The sequence below is a fragment of the Pezoporus occidentalis genome, unplaced genomic scaffold (assembly GCF_034315485.1).
Source record: "Pezoporus occidentalis ecotype Australia unplaced genomic scaffold, CSIRO_AGI_Poc_V1 ctg27, whole genome shotgun sequence".
Classification (NCBI taxonomy): Eukaryota; Metazoa; Chordata; class Aves; order Psittaciformes; family Psittacidae; genus Pezoporus; species Pezoporus occidentalis.
Window position 1 is genome coordinate 9,377,839 of NW_026914611.1, and position 21,097 is coordinate 9,398,935.

General features: G+C 38.0%; 1 protein-coding gene across 3 annotated transcripts in view; it reads right to left on the bottom strand.

Annotated features, from left to right (window-relative positions):
- Window positions 1-5,723: 5,723 nt before the first annotated feature.
- Window positions 5,724-21,097, bottom strand: part of TMTC4 (transmembrane O-mannosyltransferase targeting cadherins 4) — a 50,498-nt gene continuing 35,124 nt past the window's right edge. For 2 of the 3 annotated variants that reach the window (XM_062624681.1, XM_062624684.1), the window contains 7 exons: window positions 13,245-13,324; window positions 12,964-13,071; window positions 12,703-12,844; window positions 11,914-12,028; window positions 11,347-11,459; window positions 6,400-6,469; window positions 5,724-5,881 (listed from right to left, as the gene is read on the bottom strand). In XM_062624681.1, the coding sequence (XP_062480665.1) occupies window positions 5,730-5,881; window positions 6,400-6,469; window positions 11,347-11,459; window positions 11,914-12,028; window positions 12,703-12,844; window positions 12,964-13,071; window positions 13,245-13,324 (780 nt within the window). In that variant the 3' untranslated portion in view covers window positions 5,724-5,729. Of the gene's footprint in view, window positions 5,882-6,399; window positions 6,470-9,059; window positions 10,379-11,346; window positions 11,460-11,913; window positions 12,029-12,702; window positions 12,845-12,963; window positions 13,072-13,244; window positions 13,325-21,097 lie in introns of those variants that run through there. The other variant, XM_062624682.1, reaches the window with a different exon arrangement.

Genomic DNA, 21,097 nt, shown 5'->3' on the forward strand with positions numbered 1-21,097 from the left:
TCTTCACCGCCGGCTAGGGCCGGGGCGGGCTGGAGGGGGTAAGTCGGGGTCGTTCTCCTGGGGAGCCCTGTGTGTGAGGTGAGCGGAGTGTCTCGGAGGGTAGGAACGGGCGTCAAGCGGCACAGCTGCAGGCAGCAAGCGTGGCTTTTACAGAGCTTTTAGGAACCCTCACTATTTCATGAACGGCGCTGCCCACCCCCTGGAAGGGGCTTTGGCTGTGTGCAGAGATAGGGGTCGAGCCTGTAGGAGCTCAAGTCCTAAACCTTCAGAGCGCCCCGCGGGCTTGCTGCTACCTCCCTTTCAGGCAGCTTCCCCGTCCGCAGCCGAGCACCCCTTCGAGCTGGCCCACAGACACCAGGCAGCCTTGTAGCAAAGCAGGTTAAGGCTCTACACAGCAAAATCACTGTGAGAAGCTGGCTGTGCTGGTAGGAGGACTGATACTTGTTCTGTTTGACGCTGAGTAGCTGGGTACTTCCGTATCTGGGGCATAAAAGCACCGTTCTGCAGCCTGGGTATTGGGACAGCAACTGCCCCTTTTTTTTTCAGTCCCTCCTCCTTGACTAGTCGGTAAGTTGGGAATTGGCTTGCATCTGTTACCGGCTGTTCCTTTTCTTACACAATTGGTACTCAATAACTCTATTCCAGCTCTAAAGCAGTGTAAGATTGCTCTGAGTTTGAGGCAGTATTTCCTGCTCTTCTTCCTATAGCTTGTTCCAGAAGTTGAATTAATTAAGTATTCCGTCATTCTCCCCAAGTGCTGCTTTCGGGTTGGCATTTTTTTGGTATATGCATTCAACATCTGCACATTTGTGTAGCATCAAGATTTTGAACTGTTACTCCAAGGGGAAGAATGTCTTCCTGTGTCTCACAGTACCCGTCTACTATGCCCATGACATTTTCCTTCCATCTTACAGCGGAAGCCTGAATCATAACCTTACTACAAAAATAAACACCATTATCACAATTAAAATCTATTCAAAGAGATAGCAAAGCACAGATTTATTACGTGGCCGTGCTACAAATTTTTTGCTTCTTGCTCAGCTGAAAATAAATTGGAACATACCACTGGCAATCTAAATGATCAAACACTACATTAAAAAAGTTCAACTCGGCAATCACAAGCTTCCCATTTCAGTATCTGTAAGGATTTTCTTTTTTGTAAGAAAAATATTTTAAAAAGCCCTGAATCACTTGACATGTATCATCCCTGACACACACTGAACACACAGCTGTGTACAACCATTTCATGTTATTGTGGAGCCCAGCACTCAGTCCAAATCACCAGTACTAGTAGTACCTGCTGCGTGTGGTTTGTAAAGGACATGAGTTTGGTTCCCCGAGCATTTTTACATCACAGAAATTCAACTGTGTGGTCTCACTTTATTTTCTAGCAATGTTTAGCCTTTCTGAGTTAAACGTGCCCTCATAAACACACATTTGGTAGAGACATCAAGAGCTGTGGGAGGAAGCACTATCTAGTGCCAAAGGTCAAGTCAAGAATCACTTGGGAATCTACATGATAGATGTGTAGATGTACCTGCACTCAGAGGAAATGCAGAACACAAGCAGGAACCAGCAAATAAGCTATTTAAACTAAAAGACCTCACCACACAGAATTGGGCTATGCCATCACGTTTAACATTCAAACAGCTACAGCTTGAAATAGCACTTCAGTTTAAGAAAAAAAAAAATATAATCTCACCTTTGCAAGTTTACAGTTTCTTTAGATTGCTTGTAAAACAAAGGGCACCAAAAGTAAATTTAATAAGAAATTGTTACCATTTATTGTGATGATAGACAAGCTAACAATGAATCAAACTGAACCTGAATGTTCTGTTTCCGTAGGCAGAAATTTAACATTCAGGTGGTTTATCCGTCGTGTAAAATTTAACTGTCTGCAGAAACCAAAGCTCTCCCAGTTTGTCTGATCCCATTCCCTCGTCCAACTGCTATAACTCTCTGACTCTCAAGGCAAGTACCTGCCCATTTGTTTCAGTGCCAGTCTTTTAAAATTCTTGGTGCAAATAATGTATGAGAGTGCTGGAGGCATATGAGACCAGATTACTTCAACTGAGCAGCAGTGAGATTTTCTTCATATATGAGCTGATCACCTTACTTACCCTTTGCAGTTAGTGAGGAAGAATACCCGCTTCAAGTACATGATGCCTCACATCCTAAAGATGCTTTCTTTAGGAGATGAATCCTGTCTCAAGTTACCTGGGTTTGTTTTTTTCCCCAGTGACTATAAAGAGAAACTAGGACAGATAGCTCAGGTGCAGGTCTCAAATATGAAGGAAACAAGTTCCCAGTGAACAGGCCTGTATTTTTAACAAACCATTCAAAAGTACTTAAGATTTTTATTTCTGAATGCTCATAAACACACACACAACCTCCATCTGTAAACTTTAAATCCTAAGTATGAAATTAAAAATAGGAAACTTCATGTACATGGCATTGGTCTAAACATGACAGAAGCATACAATTAGGGAACTCCATTGGAAGTTTTTGGTGAAAGAGACTCTCATCCATAGCAGTCATTGTGAATGTTTTTCTGACTCCATTTTTTGCACTGAATCATTCTGTATTTCTCTCTTCAGAACTGTACTTGAACAGGCAATCTTTGACGAAAAAAATAAAAGTATCCAGTTTTCTTAATTTCATTAGAGAATCAAGCAAGCCACCTGATAAGAAAGCAACTTTAATCTTCTGTAATTACCAATGGTGGAAAGGTAATGGGAAAAAATCCAGCATGCTGGAAAGACAGAAACTGTTTGTAACAACAGTTATGTACAAACCCACTTATTCTTCACCCTTCTCTCTTCGAGGCTGTGCATTATGCACTGTTCCAGGAATCATTCATGAGGTATGAAAAATCAAGCAAAAGGTTAACATTTAACCATTTTAAATAAAACTCACTCTATCATTTGCACTCTCAAAATATTTCTGAAAATGAAGTAAAAAAATCTTAGCATTCTTGAAAGTCTTAAGGAATTTTTTATTAAAAAAGCGGTTTTGTTTGTTGCTTCTTTTGAACCCAATTCTGCCTTAACATCACACTGAAACAGAACTGTATCCTTATTACTGTCACACAAGTAATCACACTGAATTTATATAACACTGAAAATGATACAAAACAAATAAACCCTCACAAAAATACAAACAGGTAGTCAGAAAACTAATCAAGAAGAACTCACATCTGTATTGAAGAGTAAACACCACTTCTAAATGCCAACAAAACCATCAATTTGTTGGCATGTCTCTTCTGAGATTCTTGAGTAGAATGACTGACAGACCTCCACAGAGGAATTCCTAAAACAACTTTGGTTTACAATGATCTAGAGAGAATTCATACCCCATACGTAATATTGATCTACTGTATTTCTGTAAAGCTAATATGGCAAGCAACACGGAAAACTGTACAGTGAACCTTATGATGAGAATAATAATTTAAACTCAGTATGTCATATTCCAAATATACAGAAAAGACATGATTAAACACACTTATCTTCTGCTATGAATTAGCTCATCCAGCCAGATCCCAACTCTTTAATACTTCTTTGATTGAAGTAGCCAAGTGTTCTCTGTGTCTGATGAATAAGAGGCTACGTATGGCAAGTCTTAGAAGTCTGCCGTTTGTACTGAAGGCTGTACCTATTTCAGCATGTTTCAGATACAGAAGTTGGTACTGCCTAAACTATGCTGGTTTTTGGAAGATGACTACTCATAGCGGTGCAACATTCTGCTGGATCAGTACACTTATCAAAGAGCACGTTTATATCCTGCAAGTACATTCAGAAACTAGCTTCTGAAAAATCTGTCCAGAAACCAGAAGAAATGGAACAACTGCATCAACTTAGTACCCTATATAAACTAATAAGCCCTGCTGAGAAACAGGCTGTATTTGCAGAAGAGGAGCACTGCCCTAGCACAAATACATGTCCCTGGTACCTCAACTAAAATCAGTATGACAACATGCTAGATAACGTGGGCATATTAATTCATTCAAACCCAAACTTACGGACAGCACCACACTGCCACAGCCTTGCTGGCTAGATTTAGAGTCAGTCTGGCAAGAATATTACATTAGCTGCACTACCTGTGTTACCCAAACTAGTTTTGTCAGAGGATGCTTTGGTAGCTCTGCAGTACTGCAGTGTGCTCTGCAGACACACTTGGTTCTTGAAACAACTGTAACTTCCAAGCAGATTTATAATAAAAAAGTAGCCTACAGTAGGTTCAAAACATAGTATAGATGTAAAATGGTTACAAGGCGGTCCCATGGCAGGGTCATGCAACATCCTGTCTTAGGCCAAGCATTCCCCCAACACTTTAAATGGTTCCTCACATAGATAAGTACGTTGTGTATGAAGAACATTTCACAACCTCCTATACAATAATCATTGGACAGATGTCCTGGGGGACAGTGTCGGAAACAATAAAGGAATATGAAAAGAAAGGTAAAATTCCTCAGTTTTCATATCCAGTAGCAATCTTCCATGCCAGGGAAACAACAAATAGACATGTGACTATCTGAAGCATGAATGTAAATATTAGCACAAGACAAACAACTCTGGACAGCCAGTTTAAACATGTATTAAAGCATAGCCCATTTAGAGAAGCAACATTGCATCAATGTACCCCATCTCTGAATCATCCCGCATCAATGTGATCAGTTTATGCTTATTTGACACTTCAGCGGACACATGAGCCACAGGAGACTAAGGTGAAGCTCAGTTCCTTCCAGTTAAAACATCAACAGCCAAAGTCAGGTCGTCTGCTCAGTTACTTTTTCACAGAAACTCTCTCCTAATTCACCAACAATATAGGAATTGAAAGGTATAGTATCCTTAACCAGAAAGCACTGAAATGCCTGAGAACACAGGAATTAGCTCCTGTAGATGCTATACTATATTTAGACCACTGACCTGCAGCAGGAGCTAAAGCAATTCTGACTCGTTACCCAAGCTGTCTATGCTAGGTGAGGCTGTCTGCAAGGACACAAACTCTAGCTGACTTCTCTACTGACTCACACTTCTTTTCCCTTTGCTGCTTGCTAACATCTGCCATCTTAATCTAAGAGTATTTTCTTCACTCAAGCATACCTTAGCAGTGTACTGTCTGACAAACATTTATGCTCAAATCCTTGTCCTCATTTACTCCTCTACAAATCCGACACTTCACAGGGTGGAGGCCAGGCACAAGACCAAGGGGATAACGCAAATTACATGTGTAGACTGATGCGCTGGAACAGAATCCATTCTTCCACTGGCTCTGCAGGACTGCCAGTAGAAGGCAGTAATAGAACTGAAGTGGATGGATATTCTTCACACTTGATAAGTATTTAAACAGGAAATTGCACTTTTTAAGAATCACTTTCAAAAATAAAACTGCCTTCTGGTATTCATCCTGCTACAAAAAAGTCAAAGAATCACAGAATAGTCAGATAAGATTCCAAATTATAAGTGAAAGCTGTGAAATTCCGTCTCCGTTGCTTTCATATACCTATAAAACTGTTCTAAGGGAATTTAAAAGCAGTTCAAGAGTAAAAATAAAATAAACCCTCATGCTGAAATTTTAGGATCTTTAGGAGGGCATAACTGGACATTCAAGTGTGCAGTGCTGGTGGTGTTATTATTTTTGAGAAATAACAACCGAATCCTTTACATGGTCAAAAATACCCATGTAACATGACTCGTGTACAGCATGCATGGACAACCTGAATGGAGAGATCAGGCACCGCCTTTCTTTTGCAATTGCTCCAGTTTTCTTCTTAGGAGGTTGTAGTTTTCCTTGGTCCCGGGTGCCATAGGATCAAGCTTCAGAGAGACTTCGTAGTGCTTCTTTGCCAAGTCAAGATTTCCCCAGCGATGATAAAGCACAGCTGGAACATCAATGAGGAATTTCATTAGCAATATTGTTGAATAATGTGCAATCTTGCCAATCACTTGGAAAACAACATTAAAGCATTTGTTTTCCAGTGAGGGTCTCTCGCTGGCTGGTGGCACAGTAGCTGCTTGTTCTGTTGCCAACCACAGGAGCAAAGCCTGGGAGCAGAACTGGCATGGGAATGATGAAGGAATGAATTACATTGCAGCCATAAATGGCAGCTCTTATCTGGTGAGCTCATTGCGGGTTACAAGCACAGCATAAATGAACCAATTTGCAGACACTGAAGTGCAGCTACCTCTGGGCTGGATTGTGCAGCCCTCTTGATCTGTCATATCATGTGACAGCTTTTCTGGTTTAGTGCCCTGTTCTTCTGGCTGGCAGTTTTTCTAGAAAGTGAAATAGAAATCTGCCCAGCAGGAAGAAGGCTTAAAAGAATGCTTTTTCTTTTAAAACATAATGAACATGAAGCAAACAAACAATACAGCTGATAAGAGTTAGAAAGGCTCTTACCCAAATTACCATGATAACTGGCAGCATTTGGATTGGCTTTAATTGCCTTCAGGAACAAAGCTTCAGATTCCTGAATAATTTAGAAGAACAAGTCAACAGGACAGTCTACTCCTTCAGTATATAAAATATTACAAAATTGACCCATGATTGTAATTAAAAACCCTCCCCAAAATGCCAAATTTATGTGATACCACAGTACATATATATTCTAAGCCCATGTGATACTGTCAGGTGGCTACAGCCTCCAGAAAACAGTAATAAAGCTACAAATAGGTGCCATGCTTTCACAGGCTGCTGTTACTTTAGCAGACAGCTATTAAGCACTAGTGAAGTTTGCAAAGCAGTTTGCTTTTTTTTCCTCTACGCACAGTTTCAGTATTTTCACCTACTGAAACTTTCCCTACTTATTCAAACAAATTAAGGATAATATAATTCACTACCTGACCAAACTGCTTTCAGGTGCCTTTCCATTTAAAATAGGGGCATTCCAGTAAACCCCTTTCAAACAGATTGTTGAAAAGGACTATAAGATCATCTACTTGCAACTCCCCTGCCATGGTTGCTCAAGACCTGACCTGTTTCAGTGTGGTTCTCAGTGAAGAGTAGCCGAGTGCCTGCTCCTTAAAAAGATCAAGCCAACTGAAACATTCCTCACAAGTTACCTTTTCCAGATTCCCAGGTGCAGTGGCGTACTCTTAGGACTGCTGATACCCAATTTGTTCTTAGGGAACCTGAACTCCCTCACCAAATATTCAGAGAACAATTTATCAGTAAATTTATTCTCAAATTCAAATATTTTTATTTTCCCAAAGCAGCTGCTAATGTAGATACTTCTGTTCCAGAGCATATTTCCTTGCAGAAGTTTAAAAAGATACTTCTCCCCCGATCCAAATGGAGTATATGTACTCACTTGCATGCAAGCTTATATATTTTGGGGAGCAATTTTTACATAGGTTTCTATTCTGTGCTGTGTTCTAGGGAAAGTTGCCCATTCAGTTTCAATGCAATTGAACTGAAGATGAAATTACCTCAGTGTGGTAGGCTTCTGTCTGAATGCACATACTTGCTGTCTGAGGTATGTGAGAACAATAACTGGGGAAAACTGTTTTCCTTTGTGCTAAGCTTTTATTACTGAAATCTACAAAACTAGACAGGCTCTATTGAAAAAGAAAACCTGTCAGCCAGATTTTTGGTTCCACCATGTTCTCATGTGAAGCATGAAATGAGTCTCTGCAAAAGTCCCTCAGAGGCAAGAAATATCTGATGTGTCAAAATTGAGTCACTCAACTTTTGAGCGACTTAAGGGCTTCCCAGTATATCCAAATTCAAACCCGAACTGGGCTCCTTTCAGGGAACTGCTGAGCACAGAAATAAGGCTGCGACTCTTAAGCCAAGAAAGCTGATGCATAAAATGCCTTCATCTTCACAGGTCAAGGAAATTACAAACCCTAGGGTTCTTGACAAATCCTTTTGCACGACATCCTATTTCAGGAGAAGGAGTACTTGGATAGTACTGACCAAGGGAACCAAATGTCTGGAAACTTTTTTAAACCAAAGGGTTATCAAGCAGTGGATGATGCTGTCTGCAGAAGTTTCAGAGTCACCTTCCATAGAGATGCTCAAAATTCAACTGGAAATTGCCCTGGTGATTGGATTAGATGACTCTGACTACCCTTTTCTGTAAAAATGATTCTATGATTTTAACTCTGTCACACTTGGCAAGTCTAGTTGTGTTGCAAGATATCCTCTTTTCGTATGACCATCGAAGCCTAAAAAATCAACAGGCACTTGAAAGCATACAGTAATAAGTTGTATTTTTTTCCTCCAACAAAATTTATTATTTTGGTCTAATAAATAAATCTCTGTTTTCTTCACTGGGCAGGTTAACAGCAATCAAAGTGAAAGATGTGCTGTCCAATTAATTCACTCTTATGCCTAAAAGTTGCCACCTACACAAAGGAGAAGCACCTAATGTATGGTCTCATCCTCTCACTGCTGAGGCATAACGGGACAACAAGTTCAATGTGCTCCCAGAAAATTTCATGGAATGGATTCTCAGTGCTGGCTGCCATTACCACACATTTTCAGCTACATGCTGAAAACGTTTTTATCACCACTACTTTGCCCAGCAGCTAGTAGAAGCATACTGGCTGATTAAAGGCTATTTAAGGTGCATCATATTCATATTACTGTAGCTATATGGAGTAAATACACATTCCAGTACATTGGTGATATTTCAAATTGCTGTATCTTGCCAAATCTTTAAGTGTTGCCAAGAAACTTGCACACTGTGCATAGCAAAGGCTTTGGGTAAGCACACTGCATTCCATCTGCTGTCAAGGCCACAGCACAAAATTGTAGTCTGGCTTTATTTCAAATACAGAAAAAAAAAGCTGAATGGTTTCAATTTATTGTATTTTTCACAGAAAAAGCATTACAAAAGTACAGCATCCATATTTTCAAAGAACTAAAGATAGCTTGGCTCTTCATCCATTGTGACAAGAACAAGCATTTAAAGGAGATCTCTAACTTTGTATAACAGATATTAATTAAAAAAACCAAAACAAAACCACCGAAACAGCTCATTCTTTATGTGCTTTTGTTTCTGGAGCAATAAGTAATTCATGAGTAGATACAAACAGAAATCATAAGGGGTTGCATTTTTTTTTTTTTTTCTTCAGGAAAACGATCTTCAGCTGAAAATCAAAGTATATTTGAAACTGAAGGAGAATATTCTGTGGTGAGTGGAAAGAGATCTCTCATAACATAGTATAAACTTTTCAACTCAATGTCTTTTAAAATAAGAGATAACAAAAAGCACAGTACAGATCTTACTTTATGGCAACAGAGCCAATACAACTTTTATATACACACATAATAAGTAATCCAGTAAATGAAATGCCTGAGGTTATACAACACATCAGACATAGCCAGGTAGCCTTCTGAAAATTACCTCTATCACCTCGATAGTCTCCATTCCCTCCTACTGCCCTCCCATTCCAAACACTCAAAACACTCTTATTAGCGAGTCATCTACTTCTCTGTTTTTACATGGTGAGGGGGTGGACAAGAAGCCTGAATTTTCTATGCATTTTAATTTTCATTTAGCATTCTCCCATTTAGCCCCCTCCCCCCCGCCGTGGCTGCTCTTTCAAGGTGATGCAAAATACAGCTGCTGAGATCATAACCTTTTCTAAGTGAGTCTACTTCTCAATCCCCTTAATTTGCTCTCTGTTACAATTCATCTACTTTAAGTGACTAGTTAAGGTTTTTGCTCTGCGCAAACCTACTACTCCATATTGAACTACTAGAACACTCTCTGGCTCCCTGCTTTCTTTGCTGGGCTCCACTGCTACTTTTACTTTATTTAGGATGCTGACCTGGAAGCTTCATTTCCCCTACTGTCATTTCTACTTTGTCTCCAACACACTCCCCTGCAGCATAATGACCTTTCAGACCTAGCAATCAAAAGCACTACCTCTTCTTTTAATTTTTTAAATCCACTAAACCAGAATTATTTCTCCTACACCTGGAAAAGTTTTCTAGCTTGTTTTCAACTTAACTTTTCTACTTATATCATTATGAATGCTCTTTATTCTGTCATGCTGCATGCTCTTCTTGATGAATAACTATACAATACTCCATTCTTTCACAGTCACGACTAACCAAAATAATCTCAGCAATTACCTCCTCCATAATCTCATCCCTTATACATCCTGGCCGTTAATTTGTATCACTTTGGAACTTTGTTAAACTAACCTAAAATATATATTTTATAACAGTCTCAGATGGAGAGAGAAAAGAAACAGAGTGTACAGAAAAAAACCCAGCCAGTCTGCAAACAGTGATGGGGTGTCTTAACAGCAATTTATCACAAACTAAGGCAAGTGTTGGGTTGTCACAGGCCCTCGCTTCTCATATGGATATGTCATGACTCCACAGCTGAACAGGACTGTAAAAATCCAAGTGAACACAATAACTGGAGGAAAAATGCATCTATTCTAAGAAGTTTCACATCATGAAGTCTCCTTAATTTGCATATATTGAGGATATTCCTTCAGTGCTGCTAACATTGCTGCTATCAAAAGGCCACCAAAACCCCCAAAAGCCATTATTCAGTAAATGACAGTTTTCTGACGAATACAAAAAACTTCCTTGATTATTAATTTGTCCGTATCACATACATAAATCAGTGACTATGGAGTAAATTAAAACAACTAAATATATTAACTGTGTATGATTTATTCTGCCAGCTCATACAATTCCTTTTGGAAAATAACTCATTCTTATCAATTCGATAACCTTTACTACTTGTAAATAGAAGTAGCTAATGCTGAGGTACACCACTCACAGGCTGGTCCACTGCATCCAAGAGAAAGTTCAATACAGTGCTCAATGCATGGACTTTTTCCTCTTAATATTCTGGAATTACCCAGGTATCCCATCCTCAGTCTGCAATTAGCAAGTCTGTGTATCTCTGTTTTAGATCGTGTCTGAGCAAAAGGCTAGAATTCATATGGGGTAATGGTAAACCTTGCTTCCTTTACATGCCAAAAGCACAAGGACTAGCATATCACATCTAATTTTAGCTCCTGAAACAAGGCCTCTAAATCAGAGCAGGCTCTCTCTCTTGGCAGTGAAGCAATGCAAGACCCTAAGTGCCCTCTAGTGTGCCTAAATGCCTGTTTCTCTTCAATGACCACTGACAGTAGTTTCGGGTAGCAACATTCATAACCCAGGCACCTAAAATAAGATGGGATGAACTCAGGCCAGAATCACACAGCAATACTGTGACAGAAATGGGCATTTAAACCTGATTATCTAAGTCACACTTGACAATGACCTCCTCAAACAGTTTCTACAAAAAGCTTAAAGAGTTTAAACAGGAAAAAAAATCCAACCAAACCCCAAACCTAAAACTGAACATTCAGAAAGCTCATTACCTACCTTATATTTTTGTGATTTCCCCAGTACATTTGCCAATGAAAACATAAGGGAATGATCATTAGGTATTAATTCCAGGGCCTCTCTTCCAACTGCTTCTGCTTGAGCTAGATTGCCTGGAAGCCCATTCAGTGGAAAAAAAACAAAAGCATATTTTAACACAGCCTTACTAGTTACTTTTCATGCTGCAAGCATGCATATTGTACAAAATGAGTACATGCATTTTTAAAGAAAACCAGGTATCATACACATGCAAATGTAAAATTACACAGAATAAGACAATAGAAACACCCCATTTTGTTTTCAACAGGTAACACCTTCAGAACAACAAAGCACAGATTCAAAAGTTAAGTTTGGTCTACAATATAAACATGCCTCCACAATGATGGCATTTCAAATAAGGATCAGAAATTCAATTTATGGGCTGGATTCCAAATGATGCTTTAAAACCATTTATAGAGCGGCTGGACAGAAAACAAGAGGCATACCTCCATTTAGATAAATACAGAAAAAGCTTCAAGTTTTGCTAGACACTGAATTATTCATTAGAACATTCAAATATGCTTATACCTGTGTTATCAAGCAATATAATCATATTGTTCCAAGCCAAACTATGCTCTGGTTTCAGAACTGTAGCATTCCTCCATGCATTCAATGCATCTATATGGCGATTCAAATCTGCGTACTAAAACCAAAGAAAAACCCAGTCATTTCACTCTGATTTGTTTTACTTTCCTACCATGCACAAAAGACAGTAAAGAGCTGTTCTAAAGAGCTATTCCATTCTAATAGAACTTTTTAGAGACAAGAATGTGAAATGTAAATAGAATACTATGGTACTATGGAAAAGAGAGTGCTATATACTAATTTTAACCTGCTTTTCTCTGGCACCCAGGCTTGTTTTCACATATGCATGTACCAATAAGATAGGGAAGAAAACCAGCATAGAATCTGGAAATCTACACAAGAGAATAAGTAAATATTTACTTATCATTTCCAAGAATCTAAATGATTTTTTTTAGGGCATAGTTCTACTACCTAACAATACAAGTATGACTGAAAAGAGTCTAACATTGGGAAATGACTAATAATATCGTTTGAACAAAAGACCACAATTTATATTTTTGATTATACCTCTCTGTATGAAAAAATTAGGACTACAGAAGGTTGTTATGGAAGGAAGTGTGCTGGGAAAGCAATAGGAAAAACTACCAAAAATACTAAATCACTCTGAACTACAAATCAAGGAAACCGAATTAAACTATCATCATATTTAATAGCACAGTAGATTTTTTTTTTTGTTATATGCACACACACACGGATTCCTATCATAGATGTAATTTATTCAAAAGCACTTACCAACCGCCCTAAATTGTAGTAACAATCTGGATATTTTTTCCTGTGTTTAATTGCTGTCCAGTAGCTTTGCTCTGCCTCTTCAAACCTTCTTAAACTGTTCTGTACTATTCCTAGATTCATCCATGCAGCAGCAAAATCAGGTCTGGGCAAATGGGGAAAAAAAGAAGAGAGAGAACAGTTGAGCATTTAGAACACAAGATCCTATTGATTGTATCATTTCTGCTCGATGAAAAATGCTGCTTAGCACTGTTCTAAACATACTGTATTTGTACAGCTAAGGACAGCAACTCCTCTGCTTCTTGGAGCTCATTTCTTTCTTTCAGAATATTTCCAAGGTTGTTCATGGCATGTACATATTTAGGATTCAACCTAAAATTTAAAATTTAAGAGATGATTATTACGTATGGAACATGTATTACTATATGCAAATTGATAGCTCTGCAATGCTGCAGATCATGAAAATGAATACCTAAGCATTTTCTTCATGTTGAACATGAAAGAAATTTTAGGATCGATCATTAAAGCAGTAAAATTCCTAATACCTTACAGCTTCTCTGTAGTATTTGATTGCAGCACTTTGATTTCCTTTGTCAGCCAGGTTTTTGCCAACATTGTAGTGCACCTGAAAACACAGATGAATGTTGTACCAGATGTTACATAGTCAGATATTTTGTGAAGCCAAATTGCTAAAAATTTTCACTCCAAATAAAAACAGTCAGCACCTCCATCATTCACTGCTGTTTTCTGCTGTAGTCAGATACTTAAGACCGGACAATACATATGATGAAGACAGCAAGACAAAAATCTGAAGAATAAATTAATAAATCAACTTCTCTGTTCCAGGTAAAGACTATTCACTTCCTGATTTTATAAATGAGGTTACCATACTTTCCATAAGACTCTTTATATGGAGACTTCCTGCTCTTAATTTCTTTATTTGTCAGATACGTAAGAGAAAGCCAGACTCAAATCTACCATAGCAGAATAAACACTACAGCAATGTAAATGTTGACTGAACTTTGCTTTTGCTATAGCATTAACTAGAAGAAGCTCAACACTAACAAAAAAACTAAGCTACATAATTCAAAAACAAAGGAAAAATAACAAACATGCACACCGTTGTCTTGGGATAAAAATGCATCAAAAAGCGTTTCTGAAATAAATGTATATAGCAACATGTTTGAGACCTTGCCTGTTAAAAAGCAGGGAATGAAGAAAGGATTTAAAGCTTTGAGATATACCTACAGGGAAGAAAACATATCATCTGAACTTATGGCACAGACTAGATAGGAAAAAACATATTTCAGGACAAATCTCAGTTGGAAAGCATCCTGAATCCTACTTTAAGGCAGATCTCAGAAGACTACATTACTCGATCAAAGGGAAGTCTCAAGTTTAGAAATGACAGCTAAGTACTGTGAGTACTTAAATCACCCTGAACTACAGATCAAGGAAACTGAATTAAACTATCATCATATTTAACAGTACAGTGGATTCTGACTCTTGAAAACCGGCTTTTTGGCAACTGGATCAGAACTCATTACTTAAATCACTTTACTATTTAAAATCAATTTGTATCTACTTCATCTGAAACAAACACTTGTTGTAATTTCTTCCATACTTTGAAAATCTAATTTAAATCTTTTCAAAGACACTATGCAGGAATTACTTGAGATTGACAGACAAAAAGATAAGTCTGTAATGCATTTAGAAAACTCTAATTCACCTGCATTCAAAAAAGGATTCTACCTGATGTGTCCATCAGAGGAAAAATCCTAATTGTGTTTGGCACAATACCTGGGATCTATTGATGTAATACACACAATTATATTTGAAACCAGTTGTTATTTAATTGTTGAATTCCATCTCTATATGACTGTGACTATGCAGTAGTTATCAACAAATAAAGTTAAGAACATTTTCCATGCTTTCCAAAATCAGTGAAAAAATAGTTTCACTGGTTCTACAGACAGCGAGGATGCTATAAAGCTTACTAAGCATACACAGAAGCAGCTCCTCAGGCTGCTAGATATAAAATCGGACACAAATTCAGCATCCTATAAAAGTAGTTCTAGCATGGCTCCCAGGAAACAAAATAAAATATCCAGGCACTTCTATTTAACATTCATAAAAATATGACAAGGCCCATGGCAAAGCAGCAACAGAATGTTACTTTTATATCAAGACATAGGTATTCCTAAAGATCAGTTGATGGTGTGTCGGGGTTTAAACCCAGTCAGGCAACTCATTCACTCACTTCCCCCCCTTCTTTCCCTCCCCCTACTCCCAGAGGGACGGAGAGGAGAATCGAAAAGAATGCAACTCTCATGGGTTGAGATAAGAACAGTTTAGTAACTAAGGTATAACACAAATCACTACTGCTACCACCAATGATAATAATGATAAAGGAAATAACAAGGGAAGAGAATACAACACCTCAGCACCAGCAGACCGATAACTCGACCCACCCCCCCACCCCCCCCCCCCAGCCCGACCAAGCACTGACCAATACATCCTCCAACCCTGCAGTCCCAGCCCTTCCGGGTAACTCTCAGTTACCTCCTGGGCATGACGTGCTGTGGTATGGAATACCTCTTTGGCTAGCTTGGGTCAGGTGTCCTGTCTCTGCTTCCTCCCGGCTTCCCCTCCTCCCTGGCAGAGCATGAGGCTCACAAAGTCCTTGGCCAAACCAAAACATCATTGTTATCAGCTCTGTTCCTGAGCTGAAAGTCAAAACACAGCACTGCACCAGCTACCAAGGAGGAGAAAAATGACTGCTACTGCTGAACCCAGGACATGGTGTCAAGAAAAAAAAAGAATAGCATTGTTTTCCCAGGAGTCATTAAAGTAACATGATATACCTTAAAAGATGTTTCTTAGGACTGAATTCTATTTGTATAACTTTTCCAGAAATTTTTCAGTACACTATGATATCATTCTTATCACACTGGATTGCTCTCATTATATATGCTAAAGTTTACAGACTCAGAATTTATTCAGAGCAAATTCAAAACCTTGCTGTGTTTTGAGATAAACTGTGGCAAAACAGAAGGAATTATTTCACTCAATAATATGTATTAGCTCCTAAAATACCCAACTTCAACCTTCCATATCAGCAAACAAGTTTATATTTAACCTTTAAGAAGCTTTTTGCTTATTTTTTAACAAAAGTCATAAGCATTACTGAAAAAAAGAAATTTTATTAAAGACTGGGGACAGAGCATATGTGAAAAACCTTGGTATACATCAACCACTCAGTCTTTCACGTGCCAATTGTCTTGTGTCAGGAAACAGTCACCATTTTACTTTCCGATTCTCTTTACTCATTTTTTTTTAAAAACATGTAACTTCTTCATATCAATTTCTATCTCAAAAGCAGCAGCAGCAGCAAGAATATATGTCTCATGTACACAGTTATGTAGATTGCAGAAGCCTGAGAGATATCAATTCTCTCAAGTCAAAACATCAAATGAAATACTAAGTGTGCATGTATATTTTATAAACTGAACATACTATATTAAAACTGAAAGCAAAACTATTTAAATGAACTATTAGCATTTTTAATGGTGTATTTCTTCTGTCCTTAGATATAGCTTCTGTGTGAAAGAAAACAATGTTTCTATACAATAGCTGAAAATGAAGAGGCCCTTGTTACATGTGGTTTTCCTGATTTTCCTTCAGGTGAAACTGTAGCTCTAGAATGTGGTGGTGACAAAGAAGGGAAGAAAAACTAAAACATACCAAAAGAACTCCTCAGCCTGCCATAAACATACAGTGACAGAAACAGCTTTACAATGTATTATAACATGCAGTAACATCCTGCTCTTAAGAACAGTCAGCAAAGGGTGTTCAGGCACACACAGTCATTTGAGAGGTGCAAGTGACTTTTGCCATACAGTCATGCTGCTCACTTCACTGGCCATGACAGGGAGATGCCAAGATCAGCATTTAGCTCTGCTCCCCCAAACTAGGCCTACAATAACTATCTGCCCTCTGCTAAGCATGAGGCTGTAACGCTCCCTGACTTCTACTATGACCCCTGCCTGCACAACACGAGGACACAGGCACTTCCTATATACCAATGTGCAGGAAGAACCCGGGCTTTAAAAAATGAGGGGCCAGTGTGATGCTTTACATTTTACCTCTAGAGATGTGGTGGTTCTGCCTTTGACAGATACTGTGCCTGCCAGCCTGGGAAGGAGGATTTTCCTTTCCTGATTAAACACTTAAGAGCAGACATAACATTTTGGTATTAAATGATTAAACAGGAAATGACCTATAACATTATGCCCACATGCTCCTTTATCAATCTTAAACAGGTAATTACACAATAGTTGCACTAAAAAGAGCATTTCTTAGGATGCATAAACAACACAGTATTCTCTCAGGGCAATTAAGTAAAAAAACCATAAGGTAGAACCTAGTTGATCTCAACAGGCATGTGTTTTTTTAAAGTTAACATAACCATGGCACCATAGCCTAGCCAAAGAACTGACTGTCTGTTTGCAATACCTCAGTTGGCCTAAGAACCTAGTATAAAAAACTGTATTATGCTATGTTAGACACACAGTGCTTGAACTCTTATTTAAGAGTTTAAATGTGCACACACATTTAAATGAGGGAGAAAAATTATATTTTTCTGTACAAAACCAAATTTGCTGTCAAACAGATTTTTTTGATTTTTTTTTTTTACTCAAACAGTGTAGGAAGAAATTGAAACGCAATATCATCTTCCAGGAGGTACACCCCCTCAGTTGGAGTACTACTATTATCAACTCTTCTCTCTTCCTAGCTGCTTATAATCACTTTTTCAGCAAATATGAACATTTGTTGAGAAGGATGGAAGCAAAGCACAGATGTCAAAATTTGTACAGAAACATGCAGACGCTTCTGTGCAATGCTGGCTTTTTCCATCAAATACTCTTTCCTCTGCTACTGCAATTCTGTTTTCTAAATAATAATAAAGCCTTTCTGAACTTCATCTTTTGTGCGGTTAATGTTGTCTAAAATTTCGTATGTATGACTGTGCTTGTATAAAAAAAATTAACATCTAAAATGGTATCTGTGTGGCAAAACACTGCAGAGAGCAGCTATAAACATAGCCCACAGCACTTAAAGCAAATTCTGCAGACGATATTTAATACATAGCATAGAAAGAAATTCTCAGCATCTAAAGGAAATACAGTCTAGATCAGCTTCATGAATCCTTAAGCAGCACTAAATGTTCTGTCATAAAGAGGTTTTACAAGCCCTTTTAAGAAAGTATAGAAAGTAATCTCAAACTCTGCAGTACGTTTTCAGATTAGCGTAACTTGTCTTTGACAAACTCATATCTGTAATAATTACAATCTGCATAAAGCATCAAGTACAAAGCTACTACCCTTAGTATGTCAAGACAGACTGGTTAGTAACACATTCTGCTGGGAATATCATAACTTCCTTGCTTATTATTGTAGAAAAGTTACTAGTGAAATGGCTTTTTAAAAATTACATTTCTGAATTTCTATTCTTTAAGGAAAAACCAGTAGCTAGGAGAATGCAGAGATTGCATACAGAATATTAACAATTCAAAATCATTTAAATTCACTTATTCCAAATCCAGGAAAAGAAAAATGGTGGCTATTTCCCAATGTATTTAACAATGCAATTGCAATTTATTTAGATAATCAGAGGAAGTCATCCAGAAATAAAGACCATTTGTGGATTCTTAAAAACTGATGTGGCTTTGCTAAAAGCTGAGAAAAAGTAACTTGGCACTTCCAAAAGTGCAAACAATTCCAACAGCAAAAAAAGCAGTAAGATCGCATTTTTGGGAATAATCTTTAAAATTACAAGAAACAGTGTTTAATGACCTCACCTCAGAAGGTGAGGAGTATTACAGCAATGCCTAGAAACAGTGAACAGCAGTAGAACAAGGGCAAAATCTCACATAACCTTATGTATCCATACCTGCTCTAGGATTTCTTTTATCATCAGTGGAGATAAGGACACTGATCTAGGATGCGGTCTTTCTCATCTGTCAGTCATTTAGTCCAAGCTAATGATGAACCACATGCTAAAAGGGACAGTTTCTCCTCCCCAGTTATATAGGGAGCCTGGCTGACTCCGTCAGATGTAGATATCTGAAGCTAAGGAGATAAATCCAAGCCAGTAGTCTGATATGGTGAAACAGCATTTATCATAGCCTGTGATTAGATATTCCAGTACTTCAGCAAAGCACTCCAGGATAAACTAAGCTTGCAACATAAAAACATCAAATGAAAAGATGCCAAACTGGATCCAGTGAGCCTTTTAAACCAGTAGTACTGAAATATTCCAAATTTATAAACTACCTATTTATAATACCTGTTCTGACCAGTAACACACAATCAACGTATCTGGAGAAAACAGTCTCTGTAACTGTTCACAAAATTTGCTTTAGCATAAACAACACAGGCCTGGTTCTAACTCATACTGGTGTATATAACCACTGAGCTCCAGGAATTAAGTCAATCTATAAGCTATGAATAAAGGTGGTATAAGGAAATGGAATCAGTATTCAGGGACCTTCCATTCAGCTAAGAAAAATATGTCCAAATGTATTAAAAATGCATACTGTTTCAGTCTAACAACCTTTGAAACCAACTTAAATGCAGGACCATTCAAGTTCAAATTTGTGGCATAATCCTGGACATGTTTAACCTGTCCAGATCTGTAACATGCTTCTTTCTCTCTCTTAAAAAAAGAATAAATAAATAAAAAATAATCTATATGATATACATAACAAATATAACAAAATATTTTAAATATTTAAAATAAATAACATTTCAAATATTTCTTAAATATTTAAGACAGTTAAAATCTTGTACTGCAAACTTTTTTTTTTAAATAAAAATTTCTGTAACTTTATTATGGTATGTGATTATTTCCACTGAATTTTAAAATCATTGTGCAACATTTATCAAAGTTGATGTTAAATTTCATCCTCAAGCTAGATGCATCCATCACTCAAGAGGGCAGATTCATTACTATGAAGGACAGTCTAATTTAATGCAGTTTCCACACCTCTATATAAAGAGAAGTTAAAAGATTAGTCTTTAAATTAGAGAAGGCACTGCTGTATCTACCTGTTACTTAGAATTGAGGTAAGTTTACTCCACATTGCTCACAGACAGCCAATTTGGAATTGAAGAGCTGTACCACAGAACACAAACTAGGAGCTGCAGCTTTTGTTGCTAGTTGGGGGACACCTGGAGAATCTGGCACCCTGGCTACATAAAGGAAGTAAAGCATGACCACATTACACATATTAAAGATGTCTAAGAACAAGAAAAAGCTATCATCTGTGTTCCATCTTTTGGTCTGCAGCAGCCACCCACTGAAATAAACAGGCCAGTCAAAGAAGGTCCTGTGGCGTCATTTATAAAGAAAGCCTGCAGTTTCCAGATGACAACAGAAGACCACAATAAAACCTAGACCCAATTTTTACATTTACTTTTGTCAAAATTGAATAAATGTAGCTGAAACCATAAAGAAAAAAACAGACTGGTTTTCACACATGGATTCCCTAATGCTGTTGCCTAGGAAAGCTGCCTACTACTGTGATTTCAAAGTTACTCCTTCAGCAAAATTTGAATGCGAACCTACAAACCCCTCCCTGTTCACATCACCATGCTTTCCATTTCAGCAAGCTGTCACTAGCAGCACTGAAGCTCAGGCGTGTCTACACAGCCCAGTGTTGACAAACACAAGCTCATTTTCCCTGTATACTCGTTGGCTTTGAACCAACTGCATTAGTTCAATAGCTTGCATACAGCTTATCGGCTCAAGCACAGCACTGTGTGAACACAGCTACACAGCTTCCCAGCCAAACATGGCTTGAGTCCAAGGAGCTTGGAGCACAGGCAAAGAGTACGGATCTGTCTAAAGCACTCTTACCATGGCAGATGGATGGAGTTACACACAAAGAAACAGATTGCATTTGCTCCATTTATAGTATGCACTTGTCATCCAGAAGACAAGATGTACTGAGGTCATCATTAAAAAGAAGATGGTTGCCTACCACTGCCATACAATAAAATACAACAGCTCTTTTTCTATGTATTGAAATCTGAGATTGTTGAACTACATCACCACCTTGTAAGTATTGGCCATATATGTTTTTTACAGCTCACTGATGCATATTTGCATTCCAGTAGATGCTAGGTTTATCATTCTCTTTTTGAAAAGTTGAGCATTCACAAGTTCCTTTTTAAACTCTGTGTCTCGATCTGTATTGTCTAGATGCCACTCTAGACTGCAGAAATCTAATCCTTTAAGACATCAACGTATTTGTATTGACAAGCTGCACATTCCTATTTCAAGGCTCTTCAAAGACAGTCTCTGCTAAAATTCAGACATGAGGGCTGTGTGGTAT